Source organism: Rhipicephalus sanguineus, chromosome 1 (genome assembly GCF_013339695.2).
Source record: "Rhipicephalus sanguineus isolate Rsan-2018 chromosome 1, BIME_Rsan_1.4, whole genome shotgun sequence".
Classification (NCBI taxonomy): domain Eukaryota; kingdom Metazoa; phylum Arthropoda; class Arachnida; order Ixodida; family Ixodidae; genus Rhipicephalus; species Rhipicephalus sanguineus.
This window is the reverse complement of record NC_051176.1, coordinates 63,310,436-63,338,399: the sequence shown is the minus strand read 5'-3', so window position 1 is coordinate 63,338,399 and position 27,964 is coordinate 63,310,436. Positions and strand designations below refer to the sequence as shown.

The window sequence follows — 27,964 nt, the reverse complement described above, 5'->3', positions numbered from 1 at the left end:
TGCTGAGATCGATATGTAATCAGTTTTTCTGCTTTATATCTCTCTTGTTGCTGCTGTTTTAAGTTACAAATTTCACTGGATCGTTAAACCACTCCTTTTAGTAGTAAAATTTTTTCTTACCTGAGGGCACTAATAAATAAATACTTGTGACCTGGACAGTAGGATTATACAGATGTAAGGATTATGGTGGTATTGTGGTCTGGTTTGTTTGTGCAATTATAGGGGTATATGTGAAAGCTCAGCATTTTTTGGGGGGAGAGGGGTGGACTTCTGAGGGAGATTAAAGAGCGTGATAAATTTTTGCTGTGCTAGATTGGAAATTATAATTATTGGCAGAAGGCCTGTGTTGCTTAACAGGCTCAGACTTCTCTTATGGGTACAGTCTAATATGTATGCAGTGCCATCACTGAGCAGCATGGGAAGTCATGCTGAGTAATGTTGCCAAAAGAAGGCAGATCTAAGGCGACCTGTTGGAACAAGGCTAAAAAAAATTGTCTATCAATTGGTTCATCCTAAGGAAGTAAAAATTTGATAGACCATAAAATTTAATTGAATTGATTCACCATTAAATTTTTATCTATTTATTTATTTATTTAAAAGTACTTTACAGGCCCCTGGAGGGATTGCGTAAGGGGAGTAATCCAAAAAAAGAAATGTTACGTTTGAACAGTACAAAATGAACGCGTATAAATACTCAAGAAATACATAAGAACAGAAAAAAAAATATTACAGAAACATATGCGGGAACGTAGTGAGCATTGCGTTATACAATAAAGAGATACAAGGAAAAAATACACTTTCAATCACGACAGTGCATATACATAACAAAATGTGGCACATGAAAATACGAGCAATATAAGGAATGAACGCGACATAACTCTGCTACTACAAAAAAACATTTAATGTAAAATTGCTCACAAATAACAATAAGGCTATGAAAAGGACAATGTAATAGGTATGGTATAAAGCATTATTTTAACAAATGTGTGGTAAGTAGATGCTTGAAGTTATCTTGGTTACTTACGGAAGCTATGTTGTTAGGAAGGTCATTCCACAGGCGAATGGCTCTTGGAAGAGCGGAATAGTTAAATGAATTAGTCTTCCCGTAAATGCACATGAAATTAAACTGATTGTACAAATGTTGTGACCTATATTGTGGAGTTTCAAGTTGCAAAAATGGTGACGCTGTGTTATAGATGTATTTATGAAACGATGATAGAAGGGCGATATCCCGACGATTATGCAAAGGATGAAGTGATAAGTCGAGTTTAATTTGTGTAATGCTTGTGTTATAGTCATAAGAACGTGAAATGAAACGTGCAGCCCTATTTTGTACGGATTCGAGTTTTTCAATTAGATATTTCTGATGGGGAGACCAAATGGATGCTGCGTACTCAAGCTGAGGTTGTACAAATGTTAGGTAAGCTAGTTTATGAATATCGTTAGTAGAATGATGTAACTTACGGCGTATGTAGCCCAATGATCTCGAAGCATTTGCGCAAATGTATTCAATGTGAGTTGACCATGAAAGGGTAGAAGTTAGATAAACACCGAGATATTTATATTGTGTGTCATGCAAGATATTTGTGTACGAAAATGTAGATGTATGTTTTCGGCTAAAACAAATGATTTTACATTTAGAAACGTTAAGCTTCATTAGCATTAGGTTGCTTTAATGGGGATGCTGTTAGTTCACAAGGAACTCGAGGCAAGCATCACCCAACAGCAGTGGCCAGTGGCTCTACTGTTGCAGGAGCAGTGAAGTCGACAGATTAACATCTTTATTGCCATCACATGATGATTTGTCATCATGAAGACCTAATTTATTTTTACAAGTGCTGCCAACCTTGTTATTAAACTTTGGGCAAGAATGAATGAAAGAAGGGAAATGGATCAAAGGCTTGTTTCTTTGTTCGACACAACCTAATGAAATTGACAGCCAAGGTTGGCATAGGAGACATTAGTTGTAGTTTTTGTCTGCAATTGTGACATGAATGGAATGGAATTGCGGTGGACGAAAGAGCAAGTTGCCGCCTGTAATGCATCCAATTGAGCTATGGTGGCAGTTGTTCTTCCATCCACTTCATTGGTTATTCCTGTGGATATAACCCTGGGAGTGTTAGCGAGTGCCGCTCATTGCCATGATGGCAAGTGTGGAACACTTTTTTTTTTGCCAGCCGGAAAGGAAACGGGAGGGAGTTAAAGTAGGCAAAAAAAAAACTTGGGCATTTTTTAACAAGGCGAGATGAGACTATCGTGTTGCTGTAAAACTGTAGAAGACATGAGATGGGAAAGGTTATCTGTCGTAATAAATTGATGGAATGCAGTAATACAGAGGAGTTAAAGTTTATGAGAAATGTTGAGACTATTCGGCAATTACCAATGTTCACAGTTAATCCATTTGCTGCCGCCTGCCACTTGCTCGTGCGGGCCCTCCGTACCGCGCATCTTTCAGTGAAAGCGAATGCGCGTGCAACACGCTCTCTTTTCTCAGCGTCATAAGCTCCTAGCCAAAGCATTTGCTAGAAAGCACATCAAAATACATTTTTTTTACATATCTCAAAAATTCACGTTCTGATCTCTGAAGTTGTTTCAGTTCAGAGGCGTTTCTAAGTGTAAAAAAGATGAATGCACTGTGTCGTGTCATTTGATTCTATTTATGTAAAAACAGGTCATGAATGACCTCAAGTTGAGGATAAATTGACATTGAATTACAATTTAAGTAAGATTAATTACTATAAAACATATAAGTAAACACTTGACAGTATCATGAAATTATTTCTGTTGCAATAAAATATTGAGTGCCCTGAATAAACGTTTTGTAAATTTGACGCAGTTGCAGACAGTTTTTCATAGGCCGTGCCTGCAAGGGTTAATCGAAAGTGCTTCGCACGGCATGCCTCATAATCAGGTACAAATGGTTATTGCATGTAGATCTCCAGGTATTAATTATGGAATTATCTGCTCCTATCACTTTAGTTGTCTGCAACAGATGCCTTTCATGCAATACTTCTGGAGCCTTCACCTGTTCAGTGATTTCTTTGTTACTCCACTTATTTTTCATTGCGCATTTTGATAAATGGATGTATATAACTGGTATTGTGATAACTGTACCATTAGTTGTGCAAAAGCAGCATTAGGGGCCATAAATCTATGCCCAGTAAAATTGAGTGATTAGCTGGGATTGACATTTATTTTTCATCACTGTGCAGATGGGGAAGGTCAAGCTGAAGTCCACCAAGGGTAACCAAGTGAAGAAAAGGCCAGATTCGAAACCCATGGTATGTTCACTGGAATGGCAGTTAGGCCATGTTGGTAGTCCATAAGCTCGACTAAAGAAGCGTGAATTGACATAACAGGGCACGCAGGAATAGGGCACGTGGCCTAGTGGTCAAGGACCAGGGGGGCCCGAGTTCGAACCCCAGCCCTAGAAAGAACATGTATTTAATTTTATGTATTGTTTATTGACCCACCGCGGTTGTCCAGTGGTCATGGTGCTCGGCTGCTGACCGAAAGGTCGCGGGATCGAATCCCAGCCATGGCGGCCGCACTTCGGTGGAGGCGAAGTGCTAGAGGCCCGTGTACTTGGATTTAAGTGCACGTTAAAGAACCCCAGGTGGGTTGAAATTGTTGGAGCCTCCACTGCGGCGTCCCTCATAACCATATCGTGGTTTTGGGAGTATAACCCGAACAATTTATTATTATTATTACGTGCGTGCATGCATGCACAAGCACTATTACCAACAGTTCATTCTTGCATCCTTGTTGAGGTAAAGACTACCTACACATATGCTCGGAGAGGGTTTGGACAGTTGGGCTACATGTGTGTTTAAGTGTGCTAAGGCGGCAGATTCTTGTGTACGATTGTGCATAAGACAAGCAAGCAATTGGAACACGGAGTGTCACTGGAGCCAACATTTTGACAAGCGGTCTTGTCTTCTTCAAGGCTGTCAAGAAGACAAGACCGCTTGTTGAAACATTGGCTCCAGCGACACCCCATGTTCCAAGCATTTTTCATCGCCTCAAGGTTCCATCGTCCCCTTAACTTCTACCTTATAAGGCAAGCAAGCCTTTTTTCGAGCTTCTCATTGTCTTGGAAGAGGTTGTTCTTGCCATCATTTTGCAACATGAGGTCCTGCTTTTGGAACTATTACATTGGAACACCAGTTTGCTTGTCTACTATTATTTTTGCTCCTCGGTCTAAATGCCTATTTAGTTTAGTTTTATCACTGTTAAGTGTTAGCCACTTACTACATGATCGGTAAGATTTGTTTAGCCATGCATTGCCTTTATGCATTATGCTTGCGACATCACCAACATGAAGCAATGTTAATTGTTAATGCAATAGCGTTAAAGAGCCCATACTGCAGAAATTCCGGTGTCGGCGTCATTGGTCGTGAGCGAAAAATTGGTGCTGTCCATGAGTGAAAAACTCTGATAGACGCAAATAATAAAAATTATGGGTCCGAACCGAAATCGAACCCAGGCCTTCTGTGTGGCAAACAGGTGCTGTGCCACATAGCTGTGCAAGTGCTTGAAACTGCTTCAGGATAAGACTGATGCACTTTCAAGCTGTGGCAATACTGACGTCATGTCGGGCAAGAAGTCGAAGAACCACATGTAATATTGCGTTTACATTGCGTGGCAGAAGCGTAGATTGCATCGAGTGTCGCACCATGTGAAGTGTGTAACGATTCGGTAGTTTAAAGCTGGCCACCGATTACAAAGGGCTCACACGTCTATAGTTGTCAGAATCATGTGAACCACATCAATAAAGCATGCCACCACATAGGTGCACATATTCCCTTACTTACGCTTAGTGGGTACATCACTACTATGCAAAATGCCAAGGAGGAGTGTTGTGTCACGAGGATTACGTGGTTGTGTGATTCAAGAGCATGGCAAGTGAAAGAGAGCGCGATGAGGATGCGACCATATATCGCTGTCGTGTTCAACTCTTTCAAGGCAAAGCTCTGGCGTCCTCCAATATTTGTCTAGCATCAGGTTTTCAACGAAACTGTGCGATATTATTTACTGTGCACTGTAAATGGAAAGAGGTGAAAGCAGAGTCATTTTTACAAAATTGCTTGCACTGACACTGGTGCCTTCACTTTTCTGTCGACGGTGCATGTAAGTGGAGAGTCACTCAGTACACGTCCTTAAAAATTAATTTCAGTGTTTCGTTTGAATGTCACATCATCTTTGTGTCCTTGAATGCCTTACAGATTGCTGGTGGCCTGCCAGATATGCAGGTGGATACAAGTGCTGATCAGGCGGTGCACAGGTTAGGCCTAGCAAGCTCCACTGCCGGGACAGTTACGGCAAGGAAGAAGAAGGAGAAAAGGAAGATGCGTCATGAGGCCCTCGTGAAAAGTGAGTGCATTTTTATATAGTCTGCGTAGGCCAGTGCATGCAACCAATGTATGCATATCTTTCTTTAATGTCCCCGCACAACCGTCCTCGTCTTCTTTCATATATACAGTTGATCTAGATATAACAATTTCAGATTTATCGAATTGTTGGCTATATCGAACAGCTCAAAAATACCCTTCAACATCCCATGCAAAAATATAGGGCTGGTGCACACGTATGTATATAGAACACCCGTACAGCAAAACATGCGATGTATCGTATGCTGCACCGTGCATTTTTCCTAACAAATATTGATCACCTTTTGGCCACTTTCTAAGAAGTTTCGATCCCTTTTCTGCGCGCAGGTTGCGAAAAGGCAGTGTCGTTGCATTGCGTTGCTTTGGATGGTTGTGCAGTGCTTGTGAGTGCACCTGCTTGTTTGATGCGTGATCTGTAGATTGTAATGCGCAGCCATAATGTTTTTCAAAGAGGCCGATTGCTTGCTGAGGGCATCAAAATTAGATAAATGCGAAGTGTCTCGGTGGCCTCATCACAATGTTCGCATTCCCTTACTTGTTTCCTCACGCACGATGGCATGCGGGCCCCAAAAGCGTGGCCTTTGAGATCCGCAACGTAGCGGCATATTTTCGGTTAATAAACACAGATTTCAAAGGCTACGCTTTTTCTAGCTTCCTACGCCAAAGCAGTGGCTGCCTGCTACAAAGCCACAAGTGCCATCTGCCATTGCCAAGATGTGAATGGTGGGGACTCGTTCCTTTGTTGTTTGTGTGCAGCATTGTCTCTTGTGGTGTTGTGGACTTGCGTACTTCTTGCTTGGTTCCTGATAAATCCCGAGTAGGGAGTCGAGCTAAATATTGACCCGCTCGTAGCAATAAAAATGATGACTGTGCTTTGAACAGCATCAAGCGAAGCACTGTAATGAATCGTTTCTTTGCGGGCTTTGGTGCCAGGCATAGAGTTTCATACTATAGAACTACCGTATTTACTCGCATAATCCTCGCACTTTTTTTTCCAGAAAACCGATGGAAAGTTGGGGGGTGCGAGAATTACGCGGGGAAAATTTTCCGCGAAAACGTAGAGCGCTAAAAAAAAAAAAAAAAACAAAAAAACGAAGCGGCCGCAAATCGGGGTTCTCCCGCTAGCAACTAACTACAAGCTATGAAAAGTGCTAATACAAGACTTACCTTAACAATAAAACTACAGGTTTAACACAAATCAATGTTTATTTTCAGACACTAAAGCCACTAGCAAATAAAGTGTCTCTTGGCCGAACTACTCGGAGTCAGAGTCAAGACTGCCGTCGACGTCGCTCGTAGCGGCGTCATCAGAGTCGTCGCCAGCTTCAGCATTGTCTCCATCGCCATCGTGAACCACGTCGTCTTCCGTCCCGTCCAAGGCGTTGGAAATTCCAGTTTTTTTGAAACTGCGGACTATGATTTCTGGGGAAATCATGGCCCATGCCTCCATTACCCACACACAGAGGAGCTCCACTGACGGCTTTTTTATCTTTCCCCCGGGAGTCATGGCATGGTCGCCTTCAGCCATCCATTCGGCATACAGCCTCCGAACATTATCCTTGAACGGTTTGTTCAAGGATATGTCCAGAGGCTGCAGCATCGATGTCAGACCGCCTGGAATGACGGCGAGATCAGTCCGCAGCTCCTTTAGCTTCGTCCGAACGGAGTCGACAAGGTGTCCGCGGAAGCTGTCGACGACTAGCAGCGATGGGTAAAGAAGTGCCCCTGGGCGGCGTCCCCAGACAGTCTTTACCCAATCGACCATAAGGTCAGCGGTCATCCAACCTTTTTCCTGTACTCGTACATGAATTCCAGGGGGGAACTTGGCCTTCAGGAGGGTCTTCCGTTTAAAAATAACAAATGGTGGCAGCTTCCGCCCATCCGTTGTTACGGCGAGCATGACAGTGCGCCTCTGCTTCTCGGCACCTGTTGTCCTGATTTGCACACTCCACACACCTTTTTGTTCAACAGTTGTGCTCGAAGGCATGTCAAAGTTGAGCGGCGTTTGATCCGCGCTTCCAATCTGCAAGAGCAGGAAGTTCTTTTCCTCCCGGATCCTAATCACGAATCGATGAAAATCGATGATCTTGTCTTCATACGCCGAGGGTAGCCGCTGACACAATGTCGTCCGCCTCCTGAGTGACAATCCACTTCGGCGCATAAATCGTGTGGCCCACCCGTTGCTCGCGTGGAAATCTTGCGCCGGGATGCCCTCCTTCCGGGCAATTATGCGCGCCTGGTTTCTGATCAAGTCGATCGAAACGGCACACCCGTCCGCGCGAAGACCCTTGATGTAGTCAAGCAGTGCCGCCTCAACCTGTGGATATTTCCCAGTCTTAGGCCCACGGAAGGCCTTGCGTGTCTTGTTCGTGGCTTTCCGCTGTTCGTGCTGCCGTCGCCAGTAGTGCACACAAAACTCGTCCACGCCGAAGTGCCTGCCGGCGGCCCTGTTGCCGTTTTCCAGTGCATGATCGATGACCTTTAACTTGAAAGCAGCTGTGTAGCTTCCGTATTGGCCCATTGTGTTGCTGCAGAATGGACGCTACTACACACGCGACACGGAAACGGAACACTAACACTAAACACGGGGGTGACGGCGCTCGGTACGCGAACAACGCGAATATGGTGGCTAGAAGGAGAGGTGTCAGCATCGTCTCGGCCGCGCCTTGAAAGGAGGCGTGCTGGTATTTCATGCCGCCGCGGGGTGGCGCGCACGCCGGTACTGAGATCTGTTGAGAGCACCCGCCGACCGCCGGCGCCGTACGTTTCGTCGCTTGCACATGTTCTCGCAACATTTGCGGTGTGCCGATTTGAACTTGTTCAGGATCGGTACGTACTGATGTGACCATGCCAAAGTGATGTGTAAACAGCAAAGACACTGCTTTGCACCTGGATGCACTGCGGGGTATGTTTCGGCCCGCAAACAAGGGAAGAAAGCGTCTTTCTTCTCTGTTCCCGTCGACGATGAACGGCGCAAGGCCTGGGAGCATGCGATTCCTCGCGCTGACAAGCCACTGGAGAAGAACTGCGTTGTGTGCGAGGCTCCTTTCGACGAAAGATTCATCGTCCGTAGCTACAAGCATGTCATCAACGGTGAGCCTGTGGAAATCCCTCGTGATCGCCCCACTCTGACAGTCTACGCGATCCCCACGATATTTCCAAATGTGCCGGCTTACCTCTCGAAGAAGCTGCCTCCAAAAAGAAAGACGGTGTGCCTTTCTCATCAGCCAAGTAACGTACGCCGCCCCTTTCCTCAACTGGAAGAAGACAGAGCTCAATAAAATCGATACACTAATTAGAACAGGATTGAAAAGGGTCCTGAGCCTCCCTCGAAATACTAGTACGGAACGACTCCTCCAATTGGGCCTGCACAATACAGCTACCGAACTGTTTGAGGCACAGCGGCACGCCCAAATTAGTCGGTTCTCGCTCTCAAGGGCGGGCAACGAGATCTTGTTGGAAGCCGGCATTCAGCCCCTCTTCATGCCGCCAGAGAAGTCACAACTTTGCAAAAACGCCACGCAAGCGATAACAGTTGATCCGATTCCCAGAAACATACACCCGACCCACAACGAAGGACGGAGAAAAGCGAGAGCCAAGGCCATACTCGCCAAGATCATGCGCAACGAAACGCAAGTCCTCTTTGTTGACGCTGCAAGATATTGGAATCGAGGCGCTTACGCCGTCTCCGTGGTGGACGCCCATGGCTCGCTCGTCAACGCAGCCACGGTAGTTACCAACTTCACTCACGAAGCAGAAGAAATGGCCATTGCGGTGGCCCTTCAAAGCTGCACGGGAGCCTCTATCATTTACTCGGACTCCAGAACAGCCATAAGAACTTTTTCGGCTGCCCTCGTCTCTTCGAAGGCAGCTACAGTTGTCAACAAGCTCTTCTACCAAGAAAGGGGCGAAGATAATTTCCCGTCCTCACACATTACATGGTTCCCGGCTCACATGGGAAACATTTCCGGATCTCCTTCCTGCAACCCAAACGAGCGGGCACACCAACTGGCGCGAGAGCTCACTTTCCGCGCCTGCGGTCCACCCCCTCGCTTCAATGCAGCCTGCAGGAACCTTGATAACAAAGACCCGCTCGTGTCATACCACGAACTCACCTCTCATCATAGGTTAGGACGTCGAACTTTTCCTCCTCCTCACACAAAGCTCAACAGAGCACAAGCAATCACTTACAGACAGTTGCAGACTCGAACATACATAACACCGACGACACTAAGCAGGAGCAATCCTGACTTTCCTGCTGTATGCTCGCACTGTGGCCACGAATACAACAATTTCGAGCACATGCTCTGGCTGTGCCCTACCAACGCGGGTACAGATTTTTCTGACCAGTCGTCATGGGACTCAGCGCTTCAAAGCACAGAGCTCATAGCTCAGCTCAAGGCTGTCCAGAGGGCCCGGGCCGTCGCCGAAGGACTCTGTCTACCGGCCCCGACCTGGGTGGAGCCGCCGGACTGATTGACGGGGCCTTCGGCACCGCTTTCTTTCACCTCAGGACCTGAATAAAGTTCGTACTCACTCACTGTCGTCCAATGGAGGTGCGACTTCCAAGCGAAGAAAGGTTGACTCCCTTCATGAGGAACTGCAGAGTGCTGAAACGGACGTTCCATCAAGTTCGAACTGTAACGGCGCCTGCAATATCTTGGAGGGCATGATGCAAGATGACCTTCCATGTAAGTACTGGGTGAAACACGTCATCCCAAACGACACGGACGTTGTAGCGTTCTCAGTGTGTGCGTCAAGTGGTGGAACTCTGTGCTTTCAAAAGTTGCTTTTGTGTTCAGGTAATGCCTCAACCTCTCATTGCATTGCATATGTACAGGGTGTTCTTGTAAAAACAGTGGATGTCGACAGCATTAGTGATGTTAAGGGCCTCCTGTTCGAAATGGATGGCATGATTCCTTGCGAGGGGTTTGGGATGGAAACAGGAATGCAAAGTGCGCAAATAAAAACAAAACACAGGCTCCGTAGAGGGAAACTGCACAGCCTGACGTGTTGCGGGACAGTCCAACATAGAAGCCGATGCTTACAGTGCAAGTACCTTTGTAAGCTCTTGATAAATCAGGCATACTATAAGCGTACAAAAGCGAGACAAGCAAGAGCTAACCTCACACAGAAGCTGACGCGAAAAAATGTGCAGCTGCGACGGCAAAAGCACAGCATTGCAAAGTTGAGCAATACTATAGAAAAGATGAAACAGGACAACGAAGCTATAAGCAGCTCTAGTTTTGAAGAAAAGTTACAAAGCCTACCAAAAAAGCAGCAAGTGCAGGTACGTGAACGCTTTGAAGCATCGAAGAGGAGAAAAACAAATGGGATGAAATTTCAGCAAGAGTGGATCCTTGAGTGCATTGTGATGCATATGAAAAGCCCGCGTCTTTATGAGCACATTTGTAAGCATAAGATTATGGTTGTACCGAGCCCTTCGTGCCTGCGTACTTACATCCGTAAATATAAAAGTGGTTTTGGCTTTAATGAAGAAGTGCTCACGGCTATTGCAGAGAAAGCACGCACTATTGATTCGTATCACCGACATGGCGGCATACTTATTGATGAAATGAAACTGTCCGAAAACTTGTCTGTAAACAGCACAGGGAAAGTTGACGGTTTCGTTGACCTTGGCAAGTACAGCTCACCAGGGCAAGAAGGTGCTCGGTGTGACCATGGCCTTGTAATTTTGTTTCAGCCATTCACAGGCAAATGGCAACAAATTCTTGGTGCATTTGGTGCGCGAAGCGATGTAAAGGCAGAGATTGTTGCTGAGCTAGTTGGTTCATAACTTGAGGAAAAAACTGTAATGACGCAAAGAAGACTGGGACGAAGCGAAGACACGGACAGACACGGGCGCCAGACGTTCTAGCAAAAATCATCGTTGATGCTGTAAGCTGTGTTGAGAAATCAGGGCTCTTTGTCGATTTTGTAACGTGCGACGGGGCTGTGTGGAACCACAGCATGTGGAAGATTTTCGGTGTAAGTGGGAAGCTCGAAAAGACAGTGTGCAAAGTAAAGCACCAGTGTATCCCAGCCGGTATCTGCATTTTTTATCGGACTTCCCCCACCTGGTGAAATGTGTCCGTCACGCGGTTTCTTCCAAAGGGCTTTTGACACCAGATGGTAGAGTTAGCAACGAATATGTAAAGGAGGCCTGCAAATGCGACACTTCAAGTCCAGTGACACTCAGGGCAATGCCGCACGTCACCATGGCTGTTTGCCAGCCTAATGGCTTCGAAAAAATGCGGGTCAACTTGGCATTCACTTTCTTCAGTGATGAAGTTTTAAGGGGCCTGTATGTCTACAACAGCCAAGTGGAACACTGCTATGGCACTGGCTGTACCAAGGCTACTTCTGCGTTTGTCGCTATGATGAGAGACCTCATCGATGCCATGACATCAAGATACTCAAAGCGAGGTTTAAGACCAGACAGTAAAGAAGTATCAAGCATCAAATGCTTCTTGGAGTTCTTAGCAACCTGGGAAAAAGCTGTACCTAAGCAGGGTGGGTTCCTGAGCGAATCAACTGCCGAAGGACTCCGCATTACTCTTACCAGCACACTTTCTATCCTGCACTATGTCACGGAAACCTTGGGCTTTAAATACTTGATGACGTCTTGCCTGTGCCAAGACGCGCTTGAAAATCTTTTCGGTATCCTGAGGCAAATGTCTGGCTCGAATGATCACCCCACGCCAACACAATTTTTGATATCTGTGAATTGCCTCAGTTTTTACAGCTTGGCACAGTCACCCTCCAGTGGCAACATACCTTCTGGAGTTCTGAGCAGCCTTCTATGTGCGGGCACGCAGAATAATTCAATGAAACTGCAGAATAAGCTGGATGAGCTCCTAGATGTTGGGCGTCTCAATGAGGTTCACGAAATTATTGTGGCGTGTGAGGCCCTCCCTGACCACACTGATCTCGTTGGACACAAAAGTGACTCCCGGATCACTTATTACATCAGTGGCTATGGGCCCGGAAGATGTTGAAGAAGACAAAATGCAACGAATGTAGCAGGCTGTTGCTTCACTCAAAGGATTCCAGCTTGCTTCCGGCAGAGTCATGCCTCACACGTTATATAGACAGAGGTGGCCTCCTGTACCCGTCTGAGTCCTTAACAGACCTGGCCAAAGCTGTGGAAGATGCTTTCACCTATTGCTTCAGTTTTAACAAGCTGAAAACTGATAGCATAACAGACCTTATCTCTTGCCTGTCTGTGAAGAGGTTGAATATGGTCGGCTGTGAACAGCACAAAATGGAAGTGACAAATCAAATCATTTGCTTCTTTACACTGACCAGAATGCATTTTCTCGTTGCTGGAGAAAATGCGTCCAACCAAAAAAAAAGAGAGAAAAGATGAAGTTCCTGAAGTTGAGACGTACGACTTAACTGTCATAACGTTAACACAGCGAACAAGGTTTTATTTTATGTTATTGTACATTACCCACACTGTGTTGTCTCTTGTGACTTTTAGTATTATCTTATTCACATTTTTACAAAGGTCCCATTAACAAATTTGATGTCATTGTCTGGTTGTGTTTCACATACGTAGAAATCAATTTTTTTCGTGAACTGGTTTGTGACTGCATCTGTGTTTATGCTAATGAAATCTCACTGTCATGTGTATATGTATGCCCATTGTGGCATTGTATATTGACTGTTCTTTTGAGTTGCTTTATTCACTTGCTTTAGCTGAGTTTTGTATAAGTTGCAGTTCTCTGCAACCTTAATGCACATGTTTTGTTTATTTCTTATGGTGTTTTTCGCGTTCAATTGTAAGAGTGTGTCAAAATAAATGTCTTCTTGTACAAATAGACCTTGGTTTTTGATGCGCAAGTCATAAAGAATACGCATTCAAGTATGGTTGCTGATATCTTTACCTGCATTGAGACGCCATTGAGCACACTGTGGCATCAAAGTGAAAACTGCACGGACGTTGTTTTGGTGTCAAGCTCACGGCAAGCCATTCATTTGATTCCCTATCTTCCAGCGCTTCGGGGTGCGAGTGGCAAACGTAGCTGATGTACAAGGAAGTAAATGGAAAACATTAGTTTTCAGTGCCAATACACGCTTTGCAGCGAGCCGCCAGAAATGTGCCAGCTAGCCTTTGTTATAATCCGCATGGTAGCGTGAAATAGTTGCAACGAAAAGCGGCTGCTACGCCAGCTACGAGCGCGCGGGCGGGCATCTCAGAGCCGACAGCAGCGCCGCCGCATCTGGATGAATTCTCGCTCCTAAAGTCCCTAGATTTTTCCCTGTTCTTTCTCTAGGGACTTTACTCGCTCCCTCTCCGGCGCGCCGATGCTGACACCTCTCCTTCTAGCCACCATAACGCGAACTTCACTTGTGGCTTGGCCTGGATTGGATTAGGGCTCCGTGCGCTGGTAGTATGCATGATGCGTAAGAGATGGCGCTAGGCTGCCGCGCGCTATCATCATCATTGGCTGGAAGAAGCAGACGACATTTGATGCTGCGATTTTTCGGGGTGCGATAATTACGCGAGGAAAAAAAAATCGCATTTTTGTTGGGCGATGTGGGGGGTGCGAGAATTACGCGAGTGCGAGGATTATGCGAGTAAATACGGTAGAGGGGAATGTGCTGCTGCGATTGTGTACCACCATGTGAATCAGGTTTTGATATGATTGCGTTAGCTAGCAAGCTGTCTACAAGTCTTTTTAACATGAAAGTGTTTTATGTCGGGGTCCACCAAGACTTTCATGAGGTATTTCAGTCATGGAAATTTGTCAGAAAGAAGCACATGATCAGATGGCAAAGCAAAAGAAACTAGAAGAAAGATGTTCGGTAAATGGGAGTCGAACCCATGACCTCTCGGTCCGCGACGATAGCAGTGATGTGATAGCTGCGCCAATTGCGCCAATTGCGCCAAACTGCGCCAAGACGTGAAAGCTGCTACATCGATCCTGCTACATCTCCGCTGTTTTGCGCCAAAACTGCGCCAAACTCTAACTACACTAGCGGAAAAACTAGAGTCACTGGAAAATTTCAGAGTACCGCAAAGGTAGGGTGCCCGCGGGCAGCATTGAGCGGCGGCGGCCATTTCCCTTCCGGACCGTCCGGCGCGTTGGTAGCGTGTGTTGAGAAGTGACCGATCTTTTCGCCTCGATGCCGTGTTACGCTCGGTGTAACTGCAATATGTGTGTGTGTTTCTTCAAAAGGATATCAGAAATGATTTCGAGTCATCGACAGTCATGAATCGACTGCGCGGTAAGCGGTGTAGCTAATGAAACGTGCGGCGAATGTTGCCATGTGCTCGCGAACTCTCTTCGTGGCTTCATCGGTCTCTTTTCGTTTCACGGCCGGGTATGTTCGCAAGGTCCGGAGCTGTATAGTTGCCTTATGACCGTGCGAGATGCCATTTACTTCGACACTTGGTGAATGTTGACTGTTTGCGCTAGCTTTGCAGTCGGTGTTCAGGTTCACTTCATAGCGCATTCGAGAACATTATCGAACATCGAGAACATTCAGTATTGCGTCCTTCGACTGATCGCTGACGCATACCTTACTTGCGCACTATGCTTGCTGTTCAGCTGGGTGTTATCTGTAATAGAAGTGGTGTGTGTACGGTAAGTGGAAGTTGTGCGTGAAGTATTTGTCTCGGTTCGGAACGCACGCAGCCGAACGCACGGGCAAATCGGCGTGCGGTAGGTAAGGTGCGTCTTATTTTGCGAATACGTGTCATTTCCTAACAGATACGTAGAAAATAGGCCATCAAAAATGATTGACGTTACTACTCAGTTGTTTCATTTCCTATTTTTTGTCTCCTTAATATTCCCAACGTTGCAGTGCATTTGCAAACATTTTGCTGTGTTCCGACAAAGTTTTTTTTTTTGGCGTTGCCAGCGCTAAACAGCTAGGGTTCGGTTTCTGCATTGCTTTTAATTTCAACTTATGTTTTTCGTAATGCACTCTTGTTAAAACTTCCTCGACGCAGTGCTTTATGTTATTTTGATCAGAAATAGCACATCCCGAAAATTTTTAACGCGCATGCTACTGCAACACGGTATGTATATAGGTCTAGGGTTCGCATGAAATCGATTCCCTCAATGCGTGGGAGGATAAGCCGATTTTTTTTTTTTTTTTTGCTGTGATCATTACTCACCCACTAAACAGTATTGTAAGGGTATATACGCTCGGCGCGCAGCATTAGCAACATTTTTTTTGAAAAAAAAAATAAAATACGCTTAATAACATTGCCTTATACATACCAAGTTTATCAACAGAGTTCCACGCTTCAGTTTTGCGCAGTGGCAAATGATCATGAGACAATTGCCTTCAAGGTATAGAGTAAACAGTTATTATTTTAATAAGTCTTCAATTTCGCTCTCGTGCGTGACAGGCTTATAACTCGAAATGCGTGCACAATCTGTTCAACAGATCGAGATACAAACAGCCGAGCAAATAGAAAGGTATGTAGTATGCAGTTTTCAATATCGCTGAACATAGCGAACCGAAAAGGTGAAGTATCCTGTTGCATGAGAGCTTTTCCAGCAAAGTTTGTGTAGTTCACTGCAGAAAGGCGTGTTCTTCGAGGGGGGCGAATTCATTCCGCGGCCTACTATGCAGCCACGTACAACCACGCTCTTTGACGTTATGTTTCCCACACGGAATGCAAAAATATACGAAATTGCCGGAGTAGCTCACCAGCGACGTTCGGTTACTGGTAAGCTACTCTCTGGCATCTGCAAGACGCGTTTAAAAAAAGCGACGAAGTACTTTTAGGGACCGTGGTACTGCTATAGTGAACTAGAATATACTCTAGTGGCACGACCTGCCGGGCTCCCGCGTCCTCTTTTTACACGGATGCCGTGAGATGGCGCCACTGCTACATTTCCTAGCAGCCTTGGCTGCGTTGTCGGGCCGTCACGGGCACCTTCAGAGTTGCAGCTGTGGTTAATTCTAACGCTTGTGTTTGCTTTCTGGTTCTTGCCAACGTCAAACAGCCAGGTTGCTCACTGCATGACTCAGTGGCTTTATTTTGGCCAAGTACACATACTTTTTTCATATTTACCGCACGCGCTAAGGACATTCACTACACAGCGATCGCTCATTATGTGCATACGGCCCTATTTCGTTATAGTTGTGGTGCAGGCTTATTATATTGGAGTTCATGGTTGGGGACACAGTGCTCAGATCGAAAATAAAAACGGACAACTTTTTATTAATTGTGATGATTAAAATATGATAAAAGATTACAGCTAGTACATATGCAGAAGGAGGTCCCGAAGTCAAAGAGTGGAATGGGACATTATTATCAAACTATACATAAAAACTATGCTACAAGAGTTTATATACGCCGAGTACAAAATTCAACGCGCCTGCACCCAAAGCGCTTGGAAGGGATATGGCGGCGAGAGGTCACGTGATGCGAGTAAGCCAATCGCGGCGGCGCGCGGAAAACAGATGCGATACTCTGAAATTTTTCTAGTGACTCTAGGAAAAAAAAATCACAGCATATCCACGGAGTGAATGATGATGAGTGGGCGAAGCTGCGGAGGTTCATCGGTAAACCGTGAATCTTCCGTGAATTCTGCCCAGTACATCATCACCGACGTGAGATCGGGCGCGTTTATACTAAAGGTTCGATGAGAGTTATGACGACTCGCAGCTCTCTTTAATTTTACATGTACGCTGTGAATTTTCATTGCTTAGAGAACCATTGCTTTAGAAAACATCTGGCGTTCTTTCGTTTTGCTTTTAGAAAACATCTGGCGTCTTTCGTTGGTTTATTTCATCAATCAACGGCGTTTTGAACGAGATTTTTATTGTTTAATCACGCACAGGAGAAATCTCACCAGGCACTACCTTGGAGGTAAACAATGGCTGCTAATGGGAATGAGAGACAGAAGAAGTCGGCTTTTAGCTAACACTTACACTTCTACTAACGTTTCCTACTGGAACATGCCAATGGCTGCTAATGGGGAATGAGAGACAGAAGAATTCGGCTTTTAGTTAACGCGCACGCTGCGAATTTTTTATTGTTCAACAACGCACAGGAAAAATCTCCCACCGGCACCACCTTGGAGGTCAAGATCTGGTACTAGCGTTACGACTGGTTACGCACTACGACTACGAGGGACGAACGGGTGCCGCTTTAAGGAGCTTCGCCCCTAAAACGTGCGCAGCGCGCCGCCGGCGGCAAAACGCGACACTCCAAAGCTGCCGCGCGGCAAAATTTTCGTGCCGCGAGAGGAATGTGTTCGTGCATCATTTTTCTCGGCACGCTGCCCGACGCTTTCTGGGGACATAACCATAACCGACATAACCCTCTCCAGACTGCTGCAAATTGGCGTGACCCCCCAAAAATGCACCTTGGAAGGAGCGGCTCGCCGCGAGCTGGTGGCCGCACCGCCGCAGCAACATAGAAGTAAAATTTCAGTTGTTAGTACAGCGACGTCCAGGCCTGTCTTATTTTTGCACCCTTTTTTAAGTTCCGCTACTCGAACGAGTGTTATACCCCTGTCACACGGACAACCTTAACCGTGGTTAAGCTGACTACGGTTACGGCTGACCACGGTTAGGGGTAGCTACAAAGCAGAAATAACAGCATGGTTTTGCAGCGATAAAGCGACATGCTACACAAGAGGCTCATTGAGGCCACGAAGACGCATCGGAATTCAGCAGGTGTACTGAAAACTCCAAAGACCTGCATATCAGACGTATTTGGACATGGCAAAAATTGCAACCCAATCTGATCCAGGCTCTTTGCGAACCCAAGTAAACCAATTTAGGAGGCGTTGATGTAAACGTAACCGGCTGATACGAATTCGTGAAATTTCCCAGCCGAATTCCACTGTGTCGAATGGGCCGAAATTTGGATGTTCCGAACACTTTTCCGCGTCGCGGCGGGTGATACGAATTCACTTTGGTACCGAATCCGTCGAGTGACGGCCGAGAGCAGAATGCTGTTAGCTTCGGAAGTACGCGCGCGGCCAGTGCGCACACTGTCAGAACTGTGGTTATCGTTTGCCATAACCGCTGTGGGCGAAACCGCAGTCGCTCTTGACACTATCGTGTATGGCGACGGCGAAACTGACGGGACTCCGAAAGTGCACGTGCGTCCAACGCCCACCCAGTCCAAGTGGCGCTGCTTTCCGCAAATGCCGTGGACAAAACAGCGGCAGATGCGATTATAGATGGCAATACAGGCGACGCAGAGCGTAGTTTTGAAGGCACGTGCGCAGCCAGCGCAGGCGGATTGAAAACGGAACTACCGTTTGCCGCAACCGCCGCGCACGAAACCACGGTCGCTATCAACGCGATCATCGATAGCGTCTACGAGCTTCGAAGGTACGCGGCTAACGCAGCGGTAGATTAAAGGCTATGTAGTCGTATAAAAAGGCACGAAGCAGTGGTGTAGCCAGGAGGGGCGCACACCGCCCCCCCACCCCCCGCCGAAATTATTGTTATTATTATTATTTTGTTTTTGCTGTGGCATACAGAGCCCAAAATGACACTTGACCATATCTGCCTGCCCGGCCCCCACTTCAAATCAAGTAGGTGCGAATTTAAAATAGCAAATTTTAGGTTCGAAGCGAATTCGAAGCGAATAGTGATTTGGTCGAATAGCATATATCACATATTATAAAGAAATATGAGAATATTTGTCATCACCCAAGTAACCTGCACAATACTTTTTAAAATTGAAACAAGCCCTGCGCAAATGTCATTCTTTTCGGTTCAAAGGGAAGTGGAAGCAGCTTTCAATAGTAGCAGGATTTGACTTTCGGTAGAATGCAAGTGATAACCTGTGAAATATGTTACATTTTAAAATTTACTATACTTAGAGCACATAAGCCGTTATAACGAGCTTTTAAACTTAACAAATGATGAATCGATGTGAGGGTACTTTGATCATTTAACCGCGAAGTGGGGCTTCGCGGCAATGCAGATTTTTCCTGGAAAAGTGTATTCACGGCATAGCACCCTTGCACTGCAGTGAAAGCACCTTTACAGGGGATTAAATGCGGTTCATATATTGTTTTTTTCGTTCATTTCGAATACTTCGAAATTTTAGATAATTTAAATTCGTTTCGAAGCGAATTCGAATACTGTAATATTCGTTTGAATATTCGAACTGCTCGAATATTCGCACAAGCCTAGTCATCGGGATGGAGATGTGCCACCAGGCGTCAACGTGTGTGCGTCCACAACAAGCTGCCAAACACCGGCTTTACAGTGGAGCAAGAGGTGTGTTGTACGTACCGCTGCTCTCCTGATCATTCTGCGCATGACAGATGAGTCGGCATCGCAGCCGAAAATACGTTTAGTGTTTCTCGCTTGATACGGTACTTTAATTTCCATAAGTATATGATGCACACTTTTGAGTGAAAAACACGTTTGTTTTGAGTTGTAAACAAAAAGAATTCATCATTTGATAATGCCAAATCTGGACTACAATTGCAGAGCAATGCATAATACCCTGGTGGTTGAATTTGTATTGGTTTCGCTTCAATCTCCCGGTCACGTAAATGATCTGCAATAAGTTTTACATACGGAATGAAGCAATTTTTAATTGGAAATAACTTCATACGACTTTGTTTTACACTCTGTAAACAAGTGCCGCGAATCTCAAGAACCTAATCTATCCAAAGCAGATCCGAAGCCTGTACTACCCGTTGTTCCCATGTTGGTTGAAGTACCTCTCAAGGAGCCCCACATAGACACTAGTGCCAGATGCCCCTCTAGGTTTTATAGTATGAAACTCTGTGGTGCCAGGTGACAACTTTGGTTGTGTCATGACTGCTGACAATGGTGTATGGTGACTCAGTGAATTTTGCGACTTACTATTAGCATTTCCGGCTGCCATCTCGAGTGGGGGTACAGCAAGCAACTTCATCGCTGCAGATGACAACGTAGCTGTTTGGCTGCATTGACATCGAGATCATGGCTGACATTGCCTGTGCCGCGGCAGCAGACCCGAGCGGTGATGAAGATGCCAATGCCGCCACTAAACAACCTTTTACCATGCTCCAGAGCTTTCGTAGGTGTTCAGCATTATTCGGTGCTATTGTGGTGCAATGGATGGTGCTGAATTTGCTTATTTGGAAAGCTTTGATGATATTGAGGATGCTTTGATGAACTTCAAGGTGCACAAGAAGCAAGACAAGATTACAGACTATTTTCATGCAAAATAAAGTGCTATAACTTGCAAAAGAAATTTTCACCTTGTTCCTTAGTGTATTGTGAATGATAGGCATGCTAGCACTTGTTACAATTTCTGAAAACCATTTCGAGAACTGCAATGCAGTAATATAAGCCCTAGATACGCATGGTATTTTGTCTTTCAAATTATCGATATATCGAACTGTTTCGCGATCCCCTTCGAGTTCGATATATCCGGGATTGACTACAACATTTCCCCAGACTCACTCAAACTCAGATCGAGCCGTGAGTCTGAGTCTGAGTGAGTCAGGCTGAGTAATACAGTATTTTCGTGAGTGAGTCCAGTTGAGAAAAATTTCAATGAGTCTGAGTCCGAGTGAATCCGGCTGAGGAAAATTTCAGCGAGTCTGAGTCCGAGTGAACTGAGTGAGCTCCAAATTTTTTTGCCGACCTATGATCCTATCCACTCAACTTCAGCATTACTATCAACCTTATGATGACTCACGTTTATACTCATGTCTGCTTACACATACTTCAAAGCACTGGCGTTCATACGCCATCTCAATATTTGTTAATCAGAGATGTGAGTTGCGGAGGGGGGCAAGGGGAGGGGGTTCGACTTCCCTCTGGCAAAATCTTTGATGGGAAGTTCTTGATAAAAATATCTCGTGTGAGTCATCCGTTTCGATAAAAGTATCCTTACTGGATTGTAACCATTGATAACTCGTATTTCAAGGTATGAGATCAAAACGCGCCAAGTAGAACACCAGTTATATGAGATATTGATGCTAAAGAGCATTGACAGTATGGTCGAAAAAGTTAATTATACGCTAATGGACACATGAGTTGACTCACTCAGACTCAGATCGAGCCGTGAGTCGGAGTGAGTGAGTCCGAGCGAGCAATATTTTGGCGAGTTTGAGTCCGAGTGAGTCAGGTTGAGAAAAAATTCTGTGAGTCTGAATCGGAGTGAGTCCGAATGAGGAAAATTTTTGTCAGTCTGAGTCCGAGTGAGCCCTAAAGGCAAAATATATTTCATGAGTGAGCTCTACATTTTTTGCCGTCCTATGTCAGCGTGACTTTTTTTTTGAAGAGTTCTGAATTGCCACGTGTACAACTCTCTTTAAAGAGGAATGTTAACTCTCTTGGTGGGTCAGAGTCGGCGCGCTCTAAGAGAGTACCTTGACCCTCTTAGGAAGAGTGAAAGGACGCTTATCTGAAGGATCACATTGCCATTCCTGAGAGAGTCTGAACACTCTTGCCGGTAACACTGTTGACAGTGTTACACTGGTGACACACACCAAAGCGTCAAGCTGCTCTAGAACTATTCTAAGTTGCTCAATTGACTCATGCTCTAGTGTCGCGCGACTACTGTTGGAAATAGTGAAGTATTCAGTTTAAGGAAGTCCAATAATACTTGCCGTTGTGCCCAGTGACTGCAAAAAAAGAATAGTTCAGTTTTAACATTATTTTAATAAATTTGTCAAAATAACACAGCTTTTCCACTTGAGTACAGGAAGATCGAAAAGATGGTCTGCGATTTCCAATTAAGAAGTTGAAGTAAACCTTATTTACATTTTTTTGCTAGTATTATAGCAAATTAAAAAAACGTGGCTGTGATGTGCATGGTGTCATATGCTACAAATAAACTGCAGAAATCGGCATCATCTGCATGCAGCTGCTCTGAAAATTCAGGGGATCTCATATATTACGTAGCCTTTTTATTTTTTTAAGCCTGTAATAGCACCTTCCATTACCTTTACAGCGGTTGAGAAATTATTAGAGTACACATGGCCTCTAATATTGTTGAAATGGGTTGTGAGGTATGAGGTAGAATCGGCACTGTAACTAGCTTTACTTGCACGCTGTGGACGAGAATTTTTGCCACTCACATTTGAAATTACTGTTGCACTTTTTTCTCTGTACGATTCACGTTCGCCATACACACCACACGGCTGAATTCACAAAACTTTTCTTTCGTAAGTGCGTTTTCCCAGGGGTCCGCCGGCGTCGCTAATATGTCCCGCATCGTCAACGGCTGAAATATTCTCTTGTGAAAATTTTTAGCGCAAGACGTTTTTGTGAATACGAGCGAGGAGGCTGAATGGCTTGTTCTGACATTCTCTTCCTTCTCAGGTTGGCTACCACTTGTCATTCAGGTGGGGGCTATTTGAACAAAGCACCATTTTCGGATTGAAGACGGCGGTGGATTGTTTATTTCAGCTGTACAAAAGCTTAATTATAAGCGAGTGATTCTGCTGACAGAGATGGCACAAGCGACTGGAACAGAACAGTCGTAGCTCAGGTGGCGACTTTCACTGGTGATTTGCTGCTTATGAGTTCCATTATTTCGGGCGCTCGCGGTTTCAGAGCTACAGCATGGGGTGCATTCTTCAGGTGCAGCAGCATTGTGGTGGACACCAGATCCTTCGAGGCAGTCTTTAGCTCGAGGCAAATGACTCGGCGTACTTTGCAGCGCTTTTCTGGAAGGTCTAGATATGTTATTGCTGGCACAGTGCGGGCATTGCTACATTGGCCAAACCGGCCGATGCTTGAATGACCGGCTACGAGAACACACGTACTCACCTAACAGTTCTTTGCCCAGTCCCTTAGCTCAGCACTACAAAGCATGTGGCTGTCAGCCAATCCTTGAGCAGTGCACCGTTTTGGAAACGTACAGAGTGCAAAGAGCACGTGCGATAAGCGAAGCCATAAACACGGAAAAGCTTGCGTGAGTGGCATCGCTTTCCCTGCATAACTGAAATCAGTTACTTGTTAAAAACGTGACAGCCTGCTTTTCCGACGCATGTAACGTGATGGCTTCTTGTCTATTTCTGCGCAGGTACTGTGTTTTTGTTGGTCTTCTGCACAAAGATTCTGTATATCTCAGCAATAAACCAGTGGTTGTTAGTTCAGCGCCCTGCCCCGCCACGGTGGTCTAGTGGTTATGGCGCTCGACTGCAGACCCGAAGGTCGCGGGATCGAATCCCGGCTGCGGCTGCTGCATTTTCGATGGAGGCGAAAATGTTTGAGGCCCGTGTACTTAGATTTAGGTGCACGTTAAAGAGCCCCAGGTGATCGAAATTTCCGGAGCCCTCCACTACGGCGTCTCTCATAATCATATCGTGGTTTTGGGACGTTAAACCCCTGGAATTATTAATCATTATTAGTTCAGCGCCCTGTCTGTCATTCTTTCACCGTCCCGTGTCTAGCGCTGTTTGAGTGCCCACTGGGTGTCCGTGCCTTTTCCGTGCATATCAAGGACTTACCGTATTTACTCGCATCTAGGCCGACCCCGATTCTAAGCCGACCACCGAAATTCGCAAGGCAAAAAAAAACAAAAACAAAAGTAAACTATATCATTGTACTCGAATCTAAGCCGAACCCCCCACTTTCGCACAATGTTTCTTCAAAAAAAAAAAAAGAAAACATCGGCTTAGATTCGAACAAATACGGTATATTACTCGTTCCCTCAGGAAGATGTGTGCATGGAAGTTAGCTATTGCATCGAGAGATACGGTGATCTTAAGTTTCAAAACGCATGTGAAATCACTGTTGACAGGTTTTTAGAGTTTTTAAAGTTTTATATGCAAACACCTTGATGCGGTGGAGACATCAGCAGTCATGCGGGCACTGCGGAATCAGGGCATCGACGAAGCCTATATAAACATAATGGAAGAAATCTACAGCGGATCCACAGCTACTATAGTCCTCCATAAAGAAAGCGACAGAATCCCAATAAAGAAGGGCTTACGGCAGGGAGACACGATCTCTCCATTGCTATTCACCGCGTGTTTACAGGAGGCTTTCAGGGCCCTAGATTGGGAAGAATTAGGGATAAAAGTTAATGGAGAGTATCTCAGTAACTTGCGATTCGCTGATGACATTGCATTGATGAGTAACGCGGGAGACGAATTACAGCTCATGATTACTGAACTGGATACGGAAAGTAGAAGAGTAGGCCTGAAAATTAATATGCATAAAACTAAAGTAATGTGGAACAATCTTGGCAGAGAACAGCGCTTTGCGATAGGTGGCGAGACACTGGAAGTTGTAAAGGAGTACGTCTACTTAGGACAGGTAGTAACTGCGGAGCCGAACCATGAGAGTGAAATAACTAGAAGAATAAGGATGGGATGGCGCTCATTCGGCAAGCATTATCAAATCATGAATGGTAGTCTACCACTATCCCTCAAGAGGAAGGTATATAACAGCTGCATCTTACCGGTACTTACCCACGGAGCAGAAACCTGGAGACTTATAAAGAGGGTTCAACTTAAATTGAGGACGACGCAGCGAGCGATGGAAAGAAAAATGATAGGTGTAACCTTAAGAGACAGGAAGAGAGCAGAGTGGGTCAGGGAACAAACAGGGGTTAAGGATATCATAGTTGAAATCAAGAAGAAATGGATATGGGCCGGGCACGTAGCACGTCGGCAGGATAACCGGTGGTCATTAAGGGTAACTGACTGGATTCCAAGAGATGGCAAACACGTGAGGGGGAGACAGAAAATTAGGTGGGTAGATGACATTAAGAAGTTTGTAGGTATAACGTGGCAGCAGAAAGCACAGGACCGGGTTGATTGGCGGAACATGGGAGAGGCCTTTGCCCTGCAGTGGGCGTAGACAGGCGGATGATGATGATGGCACCTTCATCAGCTTTGACGATAAGCTTTTTATACAGCAGAAAGGTGTGTTGTCACTGATCCCGTTAATTGATAGCTTGCACGTGATTTCATGGGCGCGCATGTCTCGAACATGGCGGCTTAGATGATGTCAGAGCAGTATAATCACTTGGCTATTGGCCTTCAGTGGGATAACGACGTAGTTGGAACGTTATTGGGCCTCTGTGCAGGAATAACGAAGGAACCAGCATGCGGTGTGCTGATAACACTAACGTGACATCACAAAGTTCGCGTCCCACCATGTTGGTGCTTCGACGTGGCTGTTTCAGTGACGTCGGTGCAAGCCATCTATAGGGAGGCAATTGCCGGGCAGATTCCAAGGGCTGACGTATCGGCCCCCCAAAACGCACCACAAAAGCGCGGAAAATTTAGAGTAGGTCCTTTTAGTGCGTCAGCGAATGCTGGTTGTGGTCCAAAGACGAAGTCTGAGCCAAGAGTTGATAACACAAACAAAATATATTCTCAGTTGAGGCAGTGCAAGCATCACACAAACATGCACACTGGGCTGGTATCAATTACAACTCACAACACAACTTAGATGGTGTTTAAAACAACTGGAACAAAAACAGACCGCGCGCTATCTACAAATGCAATCTCATGCATTACAAACTATTCAAGAACACTTAGTCTTGAATATTCACCAAACGTATCTAGTCCAGAATTCTTGGAACGTAACTTGAATTCTGTTCTTCCAGGAAACACTCACGCAACTTTTCAGTGCTCACGCGGCGTCATCACCCGATTCTTCCAGATCGACGATCGACTGACCGCACTATATCATAAAACACGTGTTCTTTGGCCGACCGAACCGCCCTCAACATAACTTCACTTCACCATCTCCGGACTCCTAGTCACGCCCCGTCGCTGCACGCTTATATCTCCTCGCCCCCGGGTTCCAGAAGCTTCGGGTGTCTTCAGCTTGCAGCATAGCCAAAGCTAGGGAAAGGACTATTCTTCTCGCCGGTTCCACTCGCGGTGGCGTCACTCGGTGTTACATCACGTTTTCTTTTGTGATGTTTCCAGACTTTGCCGGGCGTTTTATCCGAGACTGCTGGTTGCCGGCGACCGTTCCGAGTGGGTGAGGAGGCGCGCTCGCGGCGTCTTTTGATACTTGTTTTTTTTTTTTCGTTGCGCGCGCTTGTTGAGGGAACTGTTGGCGCCGTGATTTCATGCTTTCGTCTGAAAGCGACGGCGCGCGCGCCCAGTCAAGCTCTCCTAACTCTCCTAACCCGCTGCCTGCTGCTGCTACAATTTTTGACGTGTTCCTCGCGGAATTAAAGGGGCCTTGCAGCACTTTTATTGCAATAGCAATTATATGGACAGTCTCGACGGGTTTTTGCCGTCGCCGTCATGTCCTTCCGGTATGAAGTCTAAATTGATAAGATCCCCCGCGCATTGTATGTTATACCGCGGGTAAAAGCGCGCGAGCGGGGGCCACGAACGCGGCCGAAGCAGAGATTAAACGAGCCGGCTCATTTCCGTCGCTCGGAGGGTGCATGCGATAACATCACCCCGTTCGGGAGGCCTGCCGTCGAAGCTGACAGGAAACGCCCCGCCCGTCTTTAACGACCATGAAAAGACGCGAGGGGGGGGGGGGGGGCGGGGGGGGTTGTCGCGCGAGCAGCCACTTTGAACCTAAGGGCGCGATCGCTGGCGCGGGCGCTATCTCGTCAGCCATCACAGCGGGCGGCTCGTGTACCCTTCTACGTGCTGCGTTCTCAACGCGAAGTGACTATGCGGAGAGCATCTCTCCCTGGAGCGGCCGCATTCGCTTACACCAGCGTTTTGTAGTTGCGTGAGATTGGATACAAAACAGTTAGCTGTCAGCCTCTTCGTGTAACACTACAATTTGTTGCTATCGCATTCATTGCTTCGGCCTTGCGGTGAAGCCGACTTTTTTCAGCATGCTTAGAAAGCGCTGCCGATCGGTAGTCGAGGCTCTGAGAACACGCCAGCCAAACATAGCGCAGCACGCGGCCTGGAATGTACAATTAATGCTCAGTCAGCTAGAAATTGAGAAGAGGGAAACTCTTCTCAATCGCGCCATCAACCCAAAGTCCACGGCCATGGCTCATTTGAGCATCGTGAGATGCATAGTTACCGTGGCCGCCGCGGGATGCCGCCACGTGCCCGCGCGAGTGTTCGCGATCACACTGAAAGTAAGCCGCCCGTTCGAAGAAAAAAAGGTTATGACGTGCGCTGACGAAGGGACGCATCTTTCCCCCTTTTCATCCCCCTCCCTGCGTAGCTTTCGGCACGCTCGCTGGTACGAAAGGAGAGAGACAGCTTGCTAAACATGTTATTTCTGGCGCGATGCTTGAAACATGGAAGAAAGGGCAGAGAAAGAGGCAGATGTCCTTTCGTCATGTTTCAAGCATTGTGCCAGAAATAACATGTTTAGCAAACTTAGGCACCAAGTCGCGCAGGAACAAGTTCTTCTAAAGAGAGAAAGCGCTTGAAGCGTGCGACAGGTCCCTGTAACTCCGCTCGTACTTGACCGATTCTAAACATTTTTTTTTTTGCGGCAGTCGATTCGTGAGGTGGTAAGCTCTTTTAATGAAGCCATTCGACGATTACTTGGAAAAGTGTTGCAGGGCCTCTTTAAGTTCTTTTGAATTGACTATACTGAGCATCCTTCAGGCTACAAACTACGCGTCTTAGACTTACTCTCGTTCTCAAATATAGGCATGTTTGTTGGGGTTATGGTACAAAAAACATGTACTCGCCAAGGTTGAAACGAAAAATTAAAACATTAAA

General features: G+C 46.0%; 1 protein-coding gene across 4 annotated transcripts in view; it reads left to right on the top strand.

Annotated features, from left to right (window-relative positions):
* LOC119393434 (putative ribosome biogenesis protein slx9-like) overlaps positions 1 to 27,964 on the top strand; it is a 77,334-nt gene that overhangs the window by 36,213 nt on the left and 13,157 nt on the right. For all 4 annotated transcript variants that reach the window (XM_049414552.1, XM_049414557.1, XM_049414551.1 and 1 more), the window contains exons 2-3: positions 3,213 to 3,281; positions 5,226 to 5,373. In XM_049414552.1, coding sequence (XP_049270509.1) covers positions 3,213 to 3,281; positions 5,226 to 5,373 — 217 coding nt within the window. The remainder of the gene's footprint in view (positions 1 to 3,212; positions 3,282 to 5,225; positions 5,374 to 27,964) is intronic.